Source organism: Carlito syrichta, unplaced genomic scaffold, assembly GCF_000164805.1.
Source record: "Carlito syrichta isolate Samal-C Ts95f unplaced genomic scaffold, Tarsius_syrichta-2.0.1 Scaffold147091, whole genome shotgun sequence".
Taxonomy (NCBI): domain Eukaryota; kingdom Metazoa; phylum Chordata; class Mammalia; order Primates; family Tarsiidae; genus Carlito; species Carlito syrichta.
The window spans coordinates 282,211-297,522 of NW_007091187.1; the positions used below are offsets into that span (position 1 = coordinate 282,211).

General features: G+C 34.5%; 1 protein-coding gene across 2 annotated transcripts in view; it reads right to left on the bottom strand.

Moving 5' to 3' along the window:
* Window positions 1–503: 503 nt before the first annotated feature.
* Window positions 504–15,312, bottom strand: part of NR3C1 (nuclear receptor subfamily 3 group C member 1) — a 115,825-nt gene continuing 101,016 nt past the window's right edge. For both annotated transcript variants that reach the window (XM_008050459.2, XM_021708766.1), the window contains 2 exons: window positions 6,100–6,257; window positions 504–4,625 (listed from right to left, as the gene is read on the bottom strand). In XM_008050459.2, coding sequence (XP_008048650.1) covers window positions 4,473–4,625; window positions 6,100–6,257 — 311 coding nt within the window. In that variant the 3' untranslated portion in view covers window positions 504–4,472. The remainder of the gene's footprint in view (window positions 4,626–6,099; window positions 6,258–15,312) is intronic.

Genomic DNA, 15,312 nt, shown 5'->3' on the forward strand with positions numbered 1-15,312 from the left:
ATATGACCTGAACATAATATGTTTTGGAAAAGGCTGAGCAGTTTGCACAGAATAGCTGGTTTACCCCTCCTCTTTATCTTCTATGTTGTGCAATATTGCTATGATATTTATTTCATGGTTTTCCCTTTTCTAGGAGAAATAGTTGGTTTTAAAATAAGTCAACTAGGATTTTGATTAGATATTTGTTTACGTAAAATGTCATCTTTCATGATAAAGACTGTTATATTTGGAGCAACTTCAGGAGTGAGTTTTTCCTTCCCTTAGTACACTTTGCAGTAATTGGCACACAACCATTTGAGACATGGATGGGATAACATTTGGCAACAGGGTTAAGCTTATTTTGAAATTATGGTGTATTAGCATACAAACATTGCTACATTGACATTTAAATATCCATTTTATCATATTAAGGTTCCTGAAGTCATAACTCTTTTAGAAGAAGGGGGGAAAAAAGTAGGAACATCGGAACTGCACAAGTTCTACAAAAGCATATTGAAGTCACATAATGAAAAAGCGATTTTTTTAATTATGTTTCTCCATATTTGGCATTGCTGTAAATGGCTAACTAACATTTACTGCCAATTCAGTACAAATGTGTGGTTTGGTAATACCAGAACAGCAAATTTAAATGAAAAATAAAAGTTAAACATTTCCACACAAGTTTTTATAGTCTGACATTTCACTGCGTAGGTAAAAAGACATTTTTTAAACTACAGATTATTATTCAGCATGAATAAAAAACTACAACTTTTATTTTTAAACAGGAGTCACTGGTTTTAATTTTTACACATTTTAAAATTACTGTGATAAAAAATAATGAAAAAGCTTCTTAATAATGCCATACACAGTATAATATAGATTTGTCCCCATTATATAGCATTTGTTTAATATACAAAATAGAATATTGACACACTTGAATCTATATGTAGTTAAGCAAGTTATTAGAGGAGGGTATTTTCATACAGCCTTTCTTCAGAAAATAAAATCTTTCAAATATTTTCTAGAGAGAAGCTAGTCCTTTCCTGAAAACCTGGTCACTAACCCTTGGTGGACCAGGCTGACTGAAAATAGTCTGGAAAATGATGAAACTTCTATCTAAAGTGGTTTAAAGTGTCTTCCTTACACTTTTATTTTCCCTTCCAACATGGAAACCAGGCACATAAAAACATTCATCTACAGCTACAGTCGTTGGGGTGACCAACCAAGATTGAAATCTCATTGAAGGCTGCCAGGGTTCTTGAATTTTGATAGGTCACAGTATAATACTATTGTTCATTTTGCGATCACGTAGTTTCAGGATATTTAAATGGGAACTAAAATGATATGACGAGTAAAATTGGAGCTGCCCGCTCCCCTCTCCCCAACTCTGAAGTGAGGCTAGCTGTCCTTCATGTGCAGGCCCAGAGTTCATCCTGTGCTGATTATCAAACACTTCAGAAACACTGATCATGTTACTTTGCCTTTTGGGGTGGTCAATTTTTTGTTTTGTTTTGTTTTTGAGAAGGCAGGTGCTCTTTTAGATTCCCCTCCAATAGTTTTAGACAATGGGGTACATATACTCCAAAAGGGTTATGTCTTTAACTGTTCAGTTCTGCTTGTATAGAGTCCCGCAGGAATGCCTGAAAACACGAGTGGGTCACTTGTTTCCACCAGTAATTAAAAATACTTTTTCGGATTTTTTGTGAGTCACCAACTGTCACTGAAGTTACTACAAGCTTCATAGTTTGGGATGGCAAGATGCCACATATTAGAAAATGAAGTTGCTTTCAAATAAGACCTTATCTTTTCTTACTTAAATCCATACTACTACTCAAACATAATTAAGATAACTTTCTCCTTTCCCACGTATTCTAAAAGGGCACAGCTTCTTTTTCTGTTTAGTGAAAAGCCTCCTATAGTTGTATGGATGTCAGTTGACTTCCTATTGACAACAAAGTGCACATATCCTTTTTTGCTGAGCTCTATTTTTTTAGTGCCAAGGTTGTTGGGACTAAAATTAAGATTAATGTGTTATAATGCTTTCTGGTTTTAACCATATAACGTTCTATAAATGAATAATAATCTGCTTTTTAGAGGCTCTTTTGAAACTTAACACTGTCATTGTTATTAATATTCAAGTGGTATTCCTTAGGCACCATAAATTTCACATCCAGCTGGGTTACAAACCATCTTAAAACATTACATTCCCTTTTAGAGAGCATTTAAAAAGCAAATGATTATGTTTTTATTAAATAATTTCTCCAAAATACTGAAAATAACATAACATTCAAAAAGCATTCAAAGAAAACATAAATGTGTCTTCATTTTATTTGGAAATGAACTCTTGTAGGATAGAAAGGAATTAGTGTATTATTGGCAACCTATGAGATTCTGCACTATTTACAATTGCTGGTACCTCTAATGCATATTATTGCCAAACTTCTAAAGCCTCTGTTTTCATTAAATTGTTGGAGAGGCTGTATGTGAAAGTAACCCGCTATTAGACGGTGCCTGTAAGTATGTAAACATCACCTTTCTTTCTCCTCTTTACACACTTGAGCACAAGGAAAGATTTACTGAAATAAACCTGAGCTGACAGGCTTACTGTTGGAATGGGAGGCAATTACTTCCTCTGTGATCTGATTGGGTTAGAGCCTCAGCAACCTTCACTGCACACAGGGCCAGTCACTATCTCCCTCTTTCCCTAGAGCAAACAGGTTGGGTTTCTGAGACCACTGCTGCCTGTATGAATGCTTGCACAAACTATAAATCTTATAGGTTATCCATCAACATTTCTTTGACCCCTACAAAAAATATATAACATGTCATGATAAAACAATCTCATCTAAAAATCATCCTTATTTTACACTATACAAGCTATTTTACAATCATTTTAATAAATTGCATGTAAAGCTGCAGTAGCCCTTCCCTTCCCAGATTAGTGAATACCAATATGATATATATCTGAAACTATAACTAAATATAAAAATATATTAGAAGTTTCATATTTTTAATGTTAGATTTTGAGTTTTCTACTACACAAATAATTTGGCCACCATGAATAGAAATCAGATTTCTTGTGGCTTAGTAAATATGTTAAGTTTTGAGTTTACAGAAACTTGGAAAGGTGCACACAGAAAGGGCTACTACAGCTTCTATTTTGCTTAAAACAATAATTTCAACAGTGAAGAAATTCACAGGACTTGTGTTAAACTCTATGGCACACGTAGGGATTTGTAGTTTTACAAACATGGATGTCTAACATACAGTTTTAAATCACAAAAATCAGTAGCTGAGCTTTCCTGTACCACCAGGAAAGACTGACCAATTGGTGACAGATGGGAATGTGAAAATGGGTGTCTAGCCACTTTTACCATTTTAGAGATTTCGCTTGAGTAGAGTTTAGTGAAAAGAATTACTTGCTCTGATTAAGTCTCTCGGTGTGTTACAACTGGTTATCTGGAATCATAACTTTTAAGAAGTTACATAGACTACTTCAAAAGGTCCCCAAAGACATTAGTTTACCAGCTTTTCTTGCCATCTAATCATTGCAGAGATAGGGAATTTGGTATAAACAGGGCCTCTTGTTAGTATTATTCTTATTTAAAAAATTAGTCTTTTGCAACCATCATCCACAGTTTACTCAGCAGGTCACTGGACCAGGTGCTCTATACCAGTTAGGACAGTTAATTTGCACAACCTATATATTTCTCCACTGAAGCAGATATATACAAAATATGAGCTTTTTTTTTTTTGACAAGAATACTGGAGATTTGAGTCAATTTTTATGGTCGTCTGATAGCTAAGGGCCATCAGGTTAGAAGCACCAACCCATTTTCACACAGAAGATTAACGTTTAGAGTTTACTTAGGAAAGCTATGAACTAGCTGCCCATCTTAAACAGCTATACAATAACTTGAATACAAAAATTATGTAAGAAAAAATGAGCAAGCATAGTTTACTGAATATAAAGGAAATTGTTAAAACCAGACAGTAATAGCTATAAAAGGCACAACTTCCCTTTTCTGATATACACTTGTAAACTTTTTTCAGGTTTCCATGCATAAATCAAAAATGCTATCCTAACTATACAGGGGAAAATACACCAACAAAAAGTCTAGAAAATTTTATCCAGCCAACTGTGAAAGTATGAGCAGAAAGTTCATCACAAAGACTTTGGGCACTGGTGGTTTAGGTGCCATCCTTCTCTGACAGTGGAGATTACCTCCACTTGATTTTTTTCTAATTTCTGGGATACACCAACTAATGAATTTCACTGTATACTTTCCCATCACTGAATAGTGATGACTCAACTGTTTTTGTTGCCAAGTCTTGGCCCTCTATAAACCACATGTAGTGCGTATTTCAAACAAAACAAAAACAGACAAAAAGAAAAAAAAATAGAACAAAACCTCTACAGGACAAATCGATAGTTTGTACAATAAAAGCTATAAATTCAACTTTCTTTAAGGCAACCTTTCTTATTAAGGCAGTCACTTTTGATGAAACAGAAGTTTTTTGATATTTCCATTTGAATATTTTGGTATCTGATTGGTGATGATTTCAGCTAACATCTCTGGGAATTCAATACTCATAGTCTTATCCAAAAATGTTTGGAAGCAATAGGTAAGGAGACTTTCTACCACCTGCAAGAGAAAAGATAGTAACGATTAGGCTTCAAAACCGGTAAGTGGAAACATCTCATGTTTGTTGTCCTCTATTTGAAAAAAAAAAAAAAAAAAAATCTAACCTAGAATACATCAGTCTCTACTGGAATTCCCCAGGTAAAAAACAGTTAAATAAAATAAGCACTTAAGTACCAAAGACATTTATTTTTTAGAGTTGGAATCTCACTCTGTTGCCCAGGTTGGAATGCAATGGCATGCTCACAGCTAAAATTACCTATATAATTTCCATATCACCTGCTGGGCTCAAGTGATCCTTCCACCTCAGGCTTCCAAGTAGCTTGAACCACAGGTACACCACCACACCCGGCTAATTATTTGATTTATTGTAGAGATGAGGTCTTGCCAAGTTTCCCAGGCTGGTCTTGAACCCCTGGCCTCAGACAATCCTCTCACCTCCACCTCCCAAAGTGCTATACTGGGAGCCACCACACCTGACCCAAAACACATTTTAAATTCCTTTAATTACAAGTAGAATTATATGGAATGAAGTATTTTATGAATAACTGCGGTACTGTAATATGTGATGGATTAATCATACCAACTTAAGGGATTATTTAACTTAGTGAATTAATTACAAAAAACAGGGAATTCTACCTTTTTAAAAATAGTGCTATTAAATTGTGCAATAACATGATGATTTTATATGCACATGACTAGATGAAAGAATACAACTGGCTTAGGAAAAACATCTGCAAAACTGAAGTACACAAAATGAACTCAAACTATCAGCAACATCACAAACTGGTTAAAAAAACTGGTATTTAATTATAATTATATACACTAATCAAAACATATTTTATATCCTAGAAAATTCTTTTTATACAAGGGGGGACACCCGCTAAAAAAACCCAGAATTATCTTTTTGGAGGATGGGCCTCTTATAGTACAGGTTTCCCCCCTCTAGGTAGGTGTTCTAGGACCCTATTAGCATCAGTATACTCGCTAGCATTGTTGTGAGAGACCGTGTTCAGCTTCAGTGAATTTCATTTTGGAGATTTTTTCCAACATGTTTGCCCATTTCAAGGTGGGTGATTCATGAATGCACCTACCCATACTGTGCTGATTGTTCTGCAGTTTTTGACCCAAACCAGAATGACCTGGATTCCCCACCCTCCCTATTCACCCGATCTTGCCCTGAGCAACTTTTTTTGTTTCCCTGGATACACGAAGCCCTCAAAGGGAAACGTTTTGCTGATGTGGAAAAGGTGAAACAAAAAACAGCAGATGCACTAGAAGGCATCCACATTGACAAGTTCAAAACTGTTCTGAGCAGTGGAAAAAGCATCTGGATGAGTGTATTACATCAAACAGAGTACTTTGAAGGTGACTAAGGTGCAAACATGTAAGAATAAATACACAATTTTAAATAAATAAATAAATTCCGGGCTTTTGGGGGGTCCTCCTTGTATTTGGCTTTATGTTCGACACTTACTTCATGCATAGAGTCCAAGAGTTTTGTCAGTTGATAAAACCGCTGCCAGTTTTGACTGGAGTTTCCTTCTCTCTTGACAATGGCTTTTCCCAGCTCTTTGATGTAGGTCATTCTAATTTCATCAAACAGCTCTTGGCTCTTCAAACCATCCTTAGGAACTAAAAGGTTAAGATGGAGTCAATTCAAGGATTTTCTTGCTTGAACCTTTCATACAAGCAAAACAGTTGTTTACAATAGCCCACTTCAGGACTTATGTTGTCTTTATACTCTTAATGTATTCTAAAATATAAGGATTTTCACAGTATTATGAAACTATACCCAAGAGAGAATATGGGATAATAGAGAATTGGAAGATTTAACCTTGAGTAAATTACTTGGTTTCTTATCTATAAAATGGAACTGGTGATGGTAACTTCCTCCCTAATTCACAAAGCTATTTTGAAGAGCAGATGAAATAATACAGCGATTATTTAGGTAATTTTAGCTGTCATTCTGCATTTGAGCTTAATTCTAGTATTGAGACTGAAGGCTTAACAACTGTGTTTATTTCACCAGTTACATCTTAGAATATCTGTGATATCACCAGTTAATTAGAACTTCAAGGTCAGCATGCAATACATTTTTAAATGTATTAACATATTGAGTTGATATTTCAATCTAAAAAGAACATGATTTTTTAATGTAGTTTATAGATATTCCTTACTAGGGAGCCAATATCTGCCTTTCTATATATACTTCAAAATACTGAAAGTAGCCCATGAATTCTGGATTGTAAAATTGGTATAAAATCAATTTTTTGTATATCACTCAAAAATTGGTATTAGTAAGGACAGTGAACAGAGGGTTAATCATGTTTTCACTTAATCTTGCAGAGATGATGACTTTTGTAAAAGTACTGCATTTCTCTGGTTCTGTGTTAACAATGGTTAGAGGGGGGAAAAAGGTCAAAATGTAAGAAAATCTAAATGTTGAATACAAAGATAGATTTCTTGAATTTCAGAACTTCTCAGAGATATTATTTTGTACTCTCCAATGAGGAAAACATTGTTTTCTAAACTTTACTGCTGCGAACATTTTAGAAAATGCTGGGATAGAGGAAAAGCAGTGGCTCTTAGGAGTTTTGAAAAGTCTTTATTTCTTACTTGTCATGTAGACTTGAGTTTAACCTTCTTGAGCCTCTATTTCCTCCTATTTTTCACTGGAATATGCTTAGAATTAGACCAATATTTTGACAATATTTTTATACCATAAAGCATTCCCTGACACTTCTAAGATGTCAGTATTAAAGCAAAAATGAAGACCCTTTAATCAGGAGTGATAAAGGTATACCATGTTAACAATGGGTTAATTTTATACATTATTATAGAAAATATAATTATTGCAAAATTTTAAAATTGCAATTGCTTATTTATAATTTTTTCCCTGCTGGTAAGTCCTAATTCTAAAATTAATTATGGTAAAGCCCTATTCAATGTCTATATTTAAAAGAACTTCATCCATCTCAAATTTCTGGGCTAATGACATTTTTCCCCCCAACTTTTAAAATGTTAAAACCACTAGCATTACATCTACTTCTGGCTGTATGGAGTAAGTATAGTCTGCAGTTTCCCTCCTGCTATAAAAACTGGACAACTAATTTCAGTTACTGGGCAAAAAGCAGTGCATGATTATGGTCCCTGGAAAAAGGGAAACAAACCAGATAAACCATACCTGGTCAGGAAAAAGATGCCTTAATCCTAGGCATTTTTGTTCGAAAGTAATGATCATCTTGCAGTGTAGGAAAGGAACCCAGAGTCCAGCAATTTTGCTGGGTTGAGGAGAAAGAGATTAAAGGTTGGGAAGGCCCAAGTAGCTAGCATTTGTGGGTCACAGTACAGGAAAAGAAGAAAGTATACAAAGAAAGCCTTCTAGAAATTTACAGTCTTTGGCAGTGCAGAAATCCCCTGGAATCTTTGGCTGAATATAAATTTGTGCATACTTAAGGTGAAATCCCATGAGGTCATACAAGAACAACTCTCAAAAAAAAAAAATTACTGGGAAGAACAGCATTATTTCTCAAGTGTACCTAGAACACTTATCAATTAATTATAATATAGGATGTAAAATAAGTCTGAATAAGTCCAGGAGGATTAAGTCATACAAAGAATGCTCTCTGACAAAAATGAAATTAAAATGGGAGCCAATAACATATATCTGAAAAAAATTCCACAAATGTTTGGAATGTAACAACATACTTTTAAGTAATCCATGGACTAAAGAAGAAATCAAAAGAAGAATTGAATAGAAATATAACATATCAAAATATGGGATGCAGTGCTTGAAAAACATATGGCAAAAAAAGCTGTTATTAGTAAAGATCTCAATTATATAAACTTCCACCTTAAAAACTAGTAAAGAAAATGAAAAACTAGTAAGCAAATTAGGCACAAAATGGAAAGATGAAAAAGAGTATAAATCAATAACTAAGAATATGTACGACAAAGAAAATCAATACAATGGTGGTTCTATGAAAATATCAGTAAAACTGAAAAACCTTTAGCCAGACTGATAAGGAAGCAAAAGCAAGAATACTGGAAGTACCATGTCAGGAATGAATGAAAGGGGCTAGCACTATAGATTCTAGAGCCATTAGGATGATACTAAGGGGATATTGTGAATAACTTTATGAACTTTGTAACATTTAAATGAAACAACTTCCTTCATCTATACATAACACACACACACCACACACACACACACACACTCTCTCTCTCTCTCTCTCTCTCTCTCTCTCCAACAAAGCTCACTCAAGAATAAATGAATAGCCAGAAAAAAAATTGATGGACTTTTACTTGAAAATCTTACTATAGAAAAGGCTCCAAACCAAGATGGCTTACTGGTGAATTTTACCAGACACTTAGGGAAGAAATAATACCAAATTATCACAAAACCACACAAACACATTATAAAAAAGCTATAGAATTACAGTCCTCATGGATTTAGATGCAAAAATACCTAGCAAAATTTTAGTACACTGAATTCAGCTACATATAAAAATAATACTATATCAGTGATCAAGTTGTGTATCCCAGGAATGCAAGGCTGATCAAACATTTTAAGATAAAATTATATATTTCATCATTTTAAGATACTAAAAATGAAAAACTATATGATCATTTTGATGCAAAAATGCATAAGACAAAAATTTCATTGTTTTTTGCTATGAGCATGGGCATTGGAAGAATATGGACAGTGCATTCTAGGATAGTGAATAATAAAAAGACAATACCAAGCACCGACAAGGATGCAGGTAAAGTGGAATCCTTATGCATTCTAGTGGGATTCTAGAACTAGAGAGAAAATCAGCAAAGGCACAGAAAACTTGGAACAAATCAACTTGACCTGCCATTTATAAAAGTCTAGTCAACAATAGCAGAATATATTTTTTTCAAGTGCTCATGGAATACCCAGGATAGACCATATGCAAAGGCATAAAAAAGTCTTAGAAAATTTAAATAGGTCAGAATCATTCAAAGTATCTTCTATCTCAATGGAATTAAATTAGAAATAAACAGGAGGAAATGTGTGAAATCCCCAAAGAGTTGAAATTAAACAATTATAATTACAATTATAATTATAAATAATGAGTAAAAAAATTACACAGGAAGATACAAAATATAGTGAATTGAATGAAATGAAAATACATAAAAATTTAAAGTATGTGGCTAAAGTAGAACATGGAGGAAAAATTTCAGCTTAAAAAATTATATATATATAAAGATATATCTCTATATAAAATCTATCTATCTATCTATCTATCTATCTATCTATCTATCTATCTATCTATCTATCTATCTATCTATCTCCCAAAAACCCAGAGTTATTTTTGGGAAAATGGGCCTCTTGTAGTATAGGCTTCCCCTGCAAGTGTTCTAGGAACCCTTGGCTGGCATCAGTGTGCCAGCTGGTGTTATTGTGAGAGGCTGCATTCGGCTTTAGTGAATTTCTTTGTGGCCAACAGGTGACTGGTTCTTCCACCATGACAAAGCACCTGCCCTCATTGCTCTGAGTGTTCAGCAGCTTTTGACCCAAAATGGCATGATCCTCCTGCCCCACTCTCCCTATCCACCCCGTCTCATCCAGAGTGACTTTTTGTTTCCCCAAATGAAAAAAGTCCTCCAAGGGAAACATTTTGCCGATGTGGAAGAGGTGAAACAAAAACCACAGAAGCACTAGAAGGCATCAAAATTGTTGAGTTCGAAAACTGTTTTGAGCAGTGGAAAAAGAGTCTCAATAGGTGTGCTGCATCAGATGGAGAGTGCTTTGAAGGCTGAAGTTTAAACATGTAAGAATACACAACTTTTTATACATTCTGTGTTTTTGGATTCCCATATATATATGAATAAAAGCAAGTCCCCAACTAAAAATGGAAGCGTCTACCTTAAACTAGATAAAGAGGAGTAAATCCAAAGCAAGCAGAAGAAAATAAATAATAATAATCAGAGTGAAAATCAATGATGCAGGAAACAGAAAAACATTAGAAAAAAAATCAGTGAAATTGAAAATTTGTTCTTTGAAAAGATTAACAAAATTGATAAACCTTTAACTAGACTGGCCACGAAAAAAAGGAGACACAAATTACCAAAATTTAGAATGAAAGAGGTGGTACCACTGTGGATTCTACAAAATTTAAAGGATATTATAAACAACTTTATGCTTAAGTTAGACAATTCAGACAAATCGACCAATTCACAGAAAGACACAAATTAAAAAACTAAGTCAAGGAGAAATAGAAATTCTGAATATATCTGTAACAAGTAAGTAAGTTGAATTAGTAATTAAAAATCTATAAAGACCAGACCCAGATGACATCACTGGTGTAAGACTATCAAACATTTGAATAATAAATAAAATCAATACTATACAAAGTCTTTAAGAAAATAGAGAATACATTTTAAAAAGCCAAGTATTACCCTGATAACAAAGCCTGGAAAAGATATCACAAGAAAGCTATAAAACAGATATAGCTATAAAACAGATATAAAAATGATTATTTAAAGTATTACTAGATATTAACAAACCAAATCTAAAACATATATAAAAAAGATTATATACTATGATCTAGTCAGCAAACTAGATCACAAGCCTTTTCAAGCCATCTGCCTGGTTTTGCAAAAAGAATTGTTTTGGAACACAGGCATTTAGATATTGTACATATATTCATTTACATATTATATATAGCTACTTTTGTGTTACAATAACAGAACTGAAGGCTACAACAGGGACTGTATGGTCCATGAAGAGTAAAATATTTGCTGACTGTCCCTTTATTGAAGAATATTTGTGGAACCCTGCTGCTCTGTGTATAGTTAATTTTTAGAAAGAAGATTTGATGACTTCTCTATTCCTTCATAGCTGCAAGTCCTACCCCTTCAACAACTGGAAACCGGAAAGTTTAAAATTCCATTTGATTAGCATCAAAAATCATAAAATACTTAGGGATACATTTTACAAACTATATATGAGACCTGTATACTGAAAATTATTTAAAAATTGGTGAAAGCAATTAAAGAAGGCCGAATTACATGAAAAGACATCATCATGTTCATGGATCAGAAGACTCAAAATTAAGATGTTAATTATTTTCGAATGGATCTATAGATTTAATGCTATCCTAATGAAAATTCCAGCAGACTTTTTTTGATATGTAGAGACTGTTAAGCTGATGGCAAAACATATGTGGAAATGCAAAGAAACTAGAATATCCAAAACACCACTTTGGAAAAGAACAACAGTTGGAGGATTCATATTACCTGACTTCAAGATTTATTGTAATGCTATAGTAATCAAGACAGCATGTTATCAGCATAAATATAGATGTGTAGATCATTGCAAAAGAAGAATATGGAAGTAGGCCCATACATTATACAAACAATTGATTTTCTACAGAATTGCAAAGTAACTCAGTAGGGAAAGGACAGTCTAGTTCTGTAGCAACTGATATAGATTCAGGGAAAAAAAAAAAAGGATCTCGCCCCACACCTTGCATCATACAAAGAGTTAACATGAAATAGATAATACACTTAAGCATATGAGCAGAAACTACAAAATTTCTTGAAGAAAACATAGTAAAAAAAAAAATCTTTTTAAAAAAACTTTATTTTATCATAAAGGTGTGGGGTACAAGTCAGGATTAGGTACATAGGTAATGTATATGCAGGTGAAGTTTGCGCTTCACTTTCCCTGGTTTAGAATCAGGCACGTTTTGTGTTGTTACTTGCTTCCCCCCTTCCCTGGCAGTGTCCTGCAACTATCCCTCCCTTAAGCTTTTGTGATTAATGTCCAAGTCCCACTTATGAGTGAGAACATGTAGTATTTGGTTTTTGTTTCTGTGATAGAGCACTAAGACTGATTGTCTCCAATTCCATCCAATTTGCTGGGAAGTTTCTGATTTTGTCCTTCTTTATGACTACATTATATTTCATCATGTATATATACCACATTATCTTTATCCAGTCTACTTTCAATGGGCTTAAGGGTTGGTTCCATGTTTTTAACTATTGTGAATACTGCAGCAATATACATTATGTGTGTAGGTGTCTTTTTTTGTAGAACAGTTTGTGTTCCTCTAGGTATATTCCCAGGAAGAGAATGCTGGATCGTATAGAAGGTCAATTTCTAGTTCCTTTAACTCAAACTATAAGAATCGAAGAAAACTCAGGGGACACCCTTATGCACATCGGAGTAGGAAACCAATTCTTGATTAAATCCCCAAAAGCATATGCCATAAAAGATAAGACAGACCAGTGGGACCTCATCAAACTGTAAAGCTTTTCACAGCAAAAGAAACCATCAAGAGAGCATGGAGTCAACACACAGAATGGGGAAAAATATTTGCTAATTGTGTATCTGACAAAGGCCTAAAATCCAGGATCTACGAGGAACTCAAATGAGCTGAAAGTAAAAAATCTTTTTTAACACTGGCAAAAAATTGTTAGTATTCAAAGATTGTGAATCATAAAAGAAAAAAATGGACACATTGGCTTTCATCAAAACTATAAACTTTGCTCTTTGAAAGACTGTTAAGAAAATGTAAACACAACTCACTGAAAGAAAACATTTACAAAACGTATATTTAATAAAGGACTTATATCCCAAAATAGGAAGAATTCTTATAATAATAAGATAACTTTTCAATGAAAAGTGGGCAAAAGATTCAGAACTATAGCACCAAAGAAGAAATACAGATGGCTAATAGCCTGTGAAAAGATGCTTCACATCTTTAATCATTAGAATGATAGAAACTGACAACACCAAGTGTTGAGGAGGATATGGAGCCTATCTTAAGTCTCATATGGTTCTGGTGAATGTTACAGCAATTGTGGAAAAGTTTGGCAGTTTAAAAAATAAACATACACTTAATCTATGTTCCAACAATCTTACACCTCAATATTTACCCAAGAGAAATGAAATGTATGTATGTCCATATCTTTACTGACTTTTTGGCTGCTTGATTTACTAATTTATGAGACAGGTATGGTAAAGTCTTACTATATTTATAAGATTTTCCTGGTGAATATAATGCTTTATGTAATGAGTATCTTATACACAGAACTGGCTTTTTGCCTTAAGTCTACTTGGTAATAATGTAGCTGCTTCAGTTTTTTGTTTTGTTTTGTTTTTTGGTTAAAATAGAGGCCTGCAAATTATGACCTGTGGGCCAAATCCACCCATAGTCTGTATTTGTAAGTAAAGTTTTGTTTTTGAGCTGGAGTCTCACTCTGTCATCCAGGCTGGAGTGCACTGGCACACTCACAGCCACTCCAGCATTGATCGACTGGGCTCTGGTGATCCTTCACCTCAGCCTTCCAAGTAGCCAGAACTATAGGCATGTGCTACCACACCTGGCTAATTTTTTATTTATTGTAGAGACGAGGTCTGGCCAAGTTGCCCAGGCTGGTCTGGAACCCGTGGGCTCAGGTAATCCACTCGCCTCAGCCTCCCAAAGTGCTGGGATTACAGGCTGAGCTACTGAGCCTGGCCTGTAAGTAAATTTTTGTTGGAACAGAGCCATATCTGTTCTGTTTAAGTATGGTCAGTGACTGTGCTCATGCCACATAGTTGAGTGGTGAGAGACCATGCAAAGCTGAAAACATTCATCTGGTCCTTTACAGAAAAAGTTTGCCATCTGTTGGGTTATACTATGTATGGTAAATCCCTTTACTCGAGACTTTCAATATCTTTATTTAGCTATATCTCTTGTAAATACCATAAAGTAGTATTTTTAAAAAAACTTAAGTTTTTCAATCTGCCTTGGTGCCTTGAGTCTATCTCTACATTTAATAAAGTTACTGATATATGTGAGTTTCTTTGCATACTGTCCCTTATGCACCTTATCTGTTACTTCCTCTTATCATACCCTTGTTTATGGGTTTTCACCCTCATACTTTTCTTTCTTTTGGGTTTTCTTATATTCTTCCTCTCTTCCCTGCCAGTGGTTTGGCACCTTTTGCATACTCTATTTCTAGTTGTCATCCTTGAAATTTAAACATTCATTCTTAACTTACCAAACTCCCCAATGGACTTATATGTAATTATTGTGTACTTCAATTCTATTTTTTAACCTTCCCAAACATTATTTACTACTGTTGTTTTATACATACAGTAAATGTTAGTTTAAATACATCTATAAATCTACCACTTTCTTTGTTCTTTAGTCCTTCTATTTTTTTTTTCTTTTTTTTTTTAGAAAGCAGGATTTATTGAGAGGACAATAAAGTTCCTGTAGTGGGAGGGGAACCAAGGGGATTGCCTTCTTAAAGATGGACTTATTTTCCTTTAGCCTAAGCATATCCTTTAATTTTTTTAAGTTAGGGTCTGTGGTGGTAAACTTTATTTTCACCTTCATTTTATTTTTTTGAGTTGGAGTCTCACTCTGTTGCCCTGGCTGGAGTGCAGTGGCACACTCATGGCTACCCCAGTGTCGACCTGCTGGGCTCCAGCGATCCTTCCACTTCAGCCTTCCAAGTAGCTCGAACTACAGGCATGCACTACCATGCCCAGCTAATTTTTGATTTATGGTAGAGATGAGGCCTCACCAGGTTGCCTGGGCTGGTGTCAAACCTGCAGGCTCAGGCAATCCACTTGCCTCGGCCTCCCAAAGTGCTAGGATTACAGGCTGAGCCACCGAGCCTAGCCTTACCTTCATTTTAAAAAATAGACTATTGGTGTATT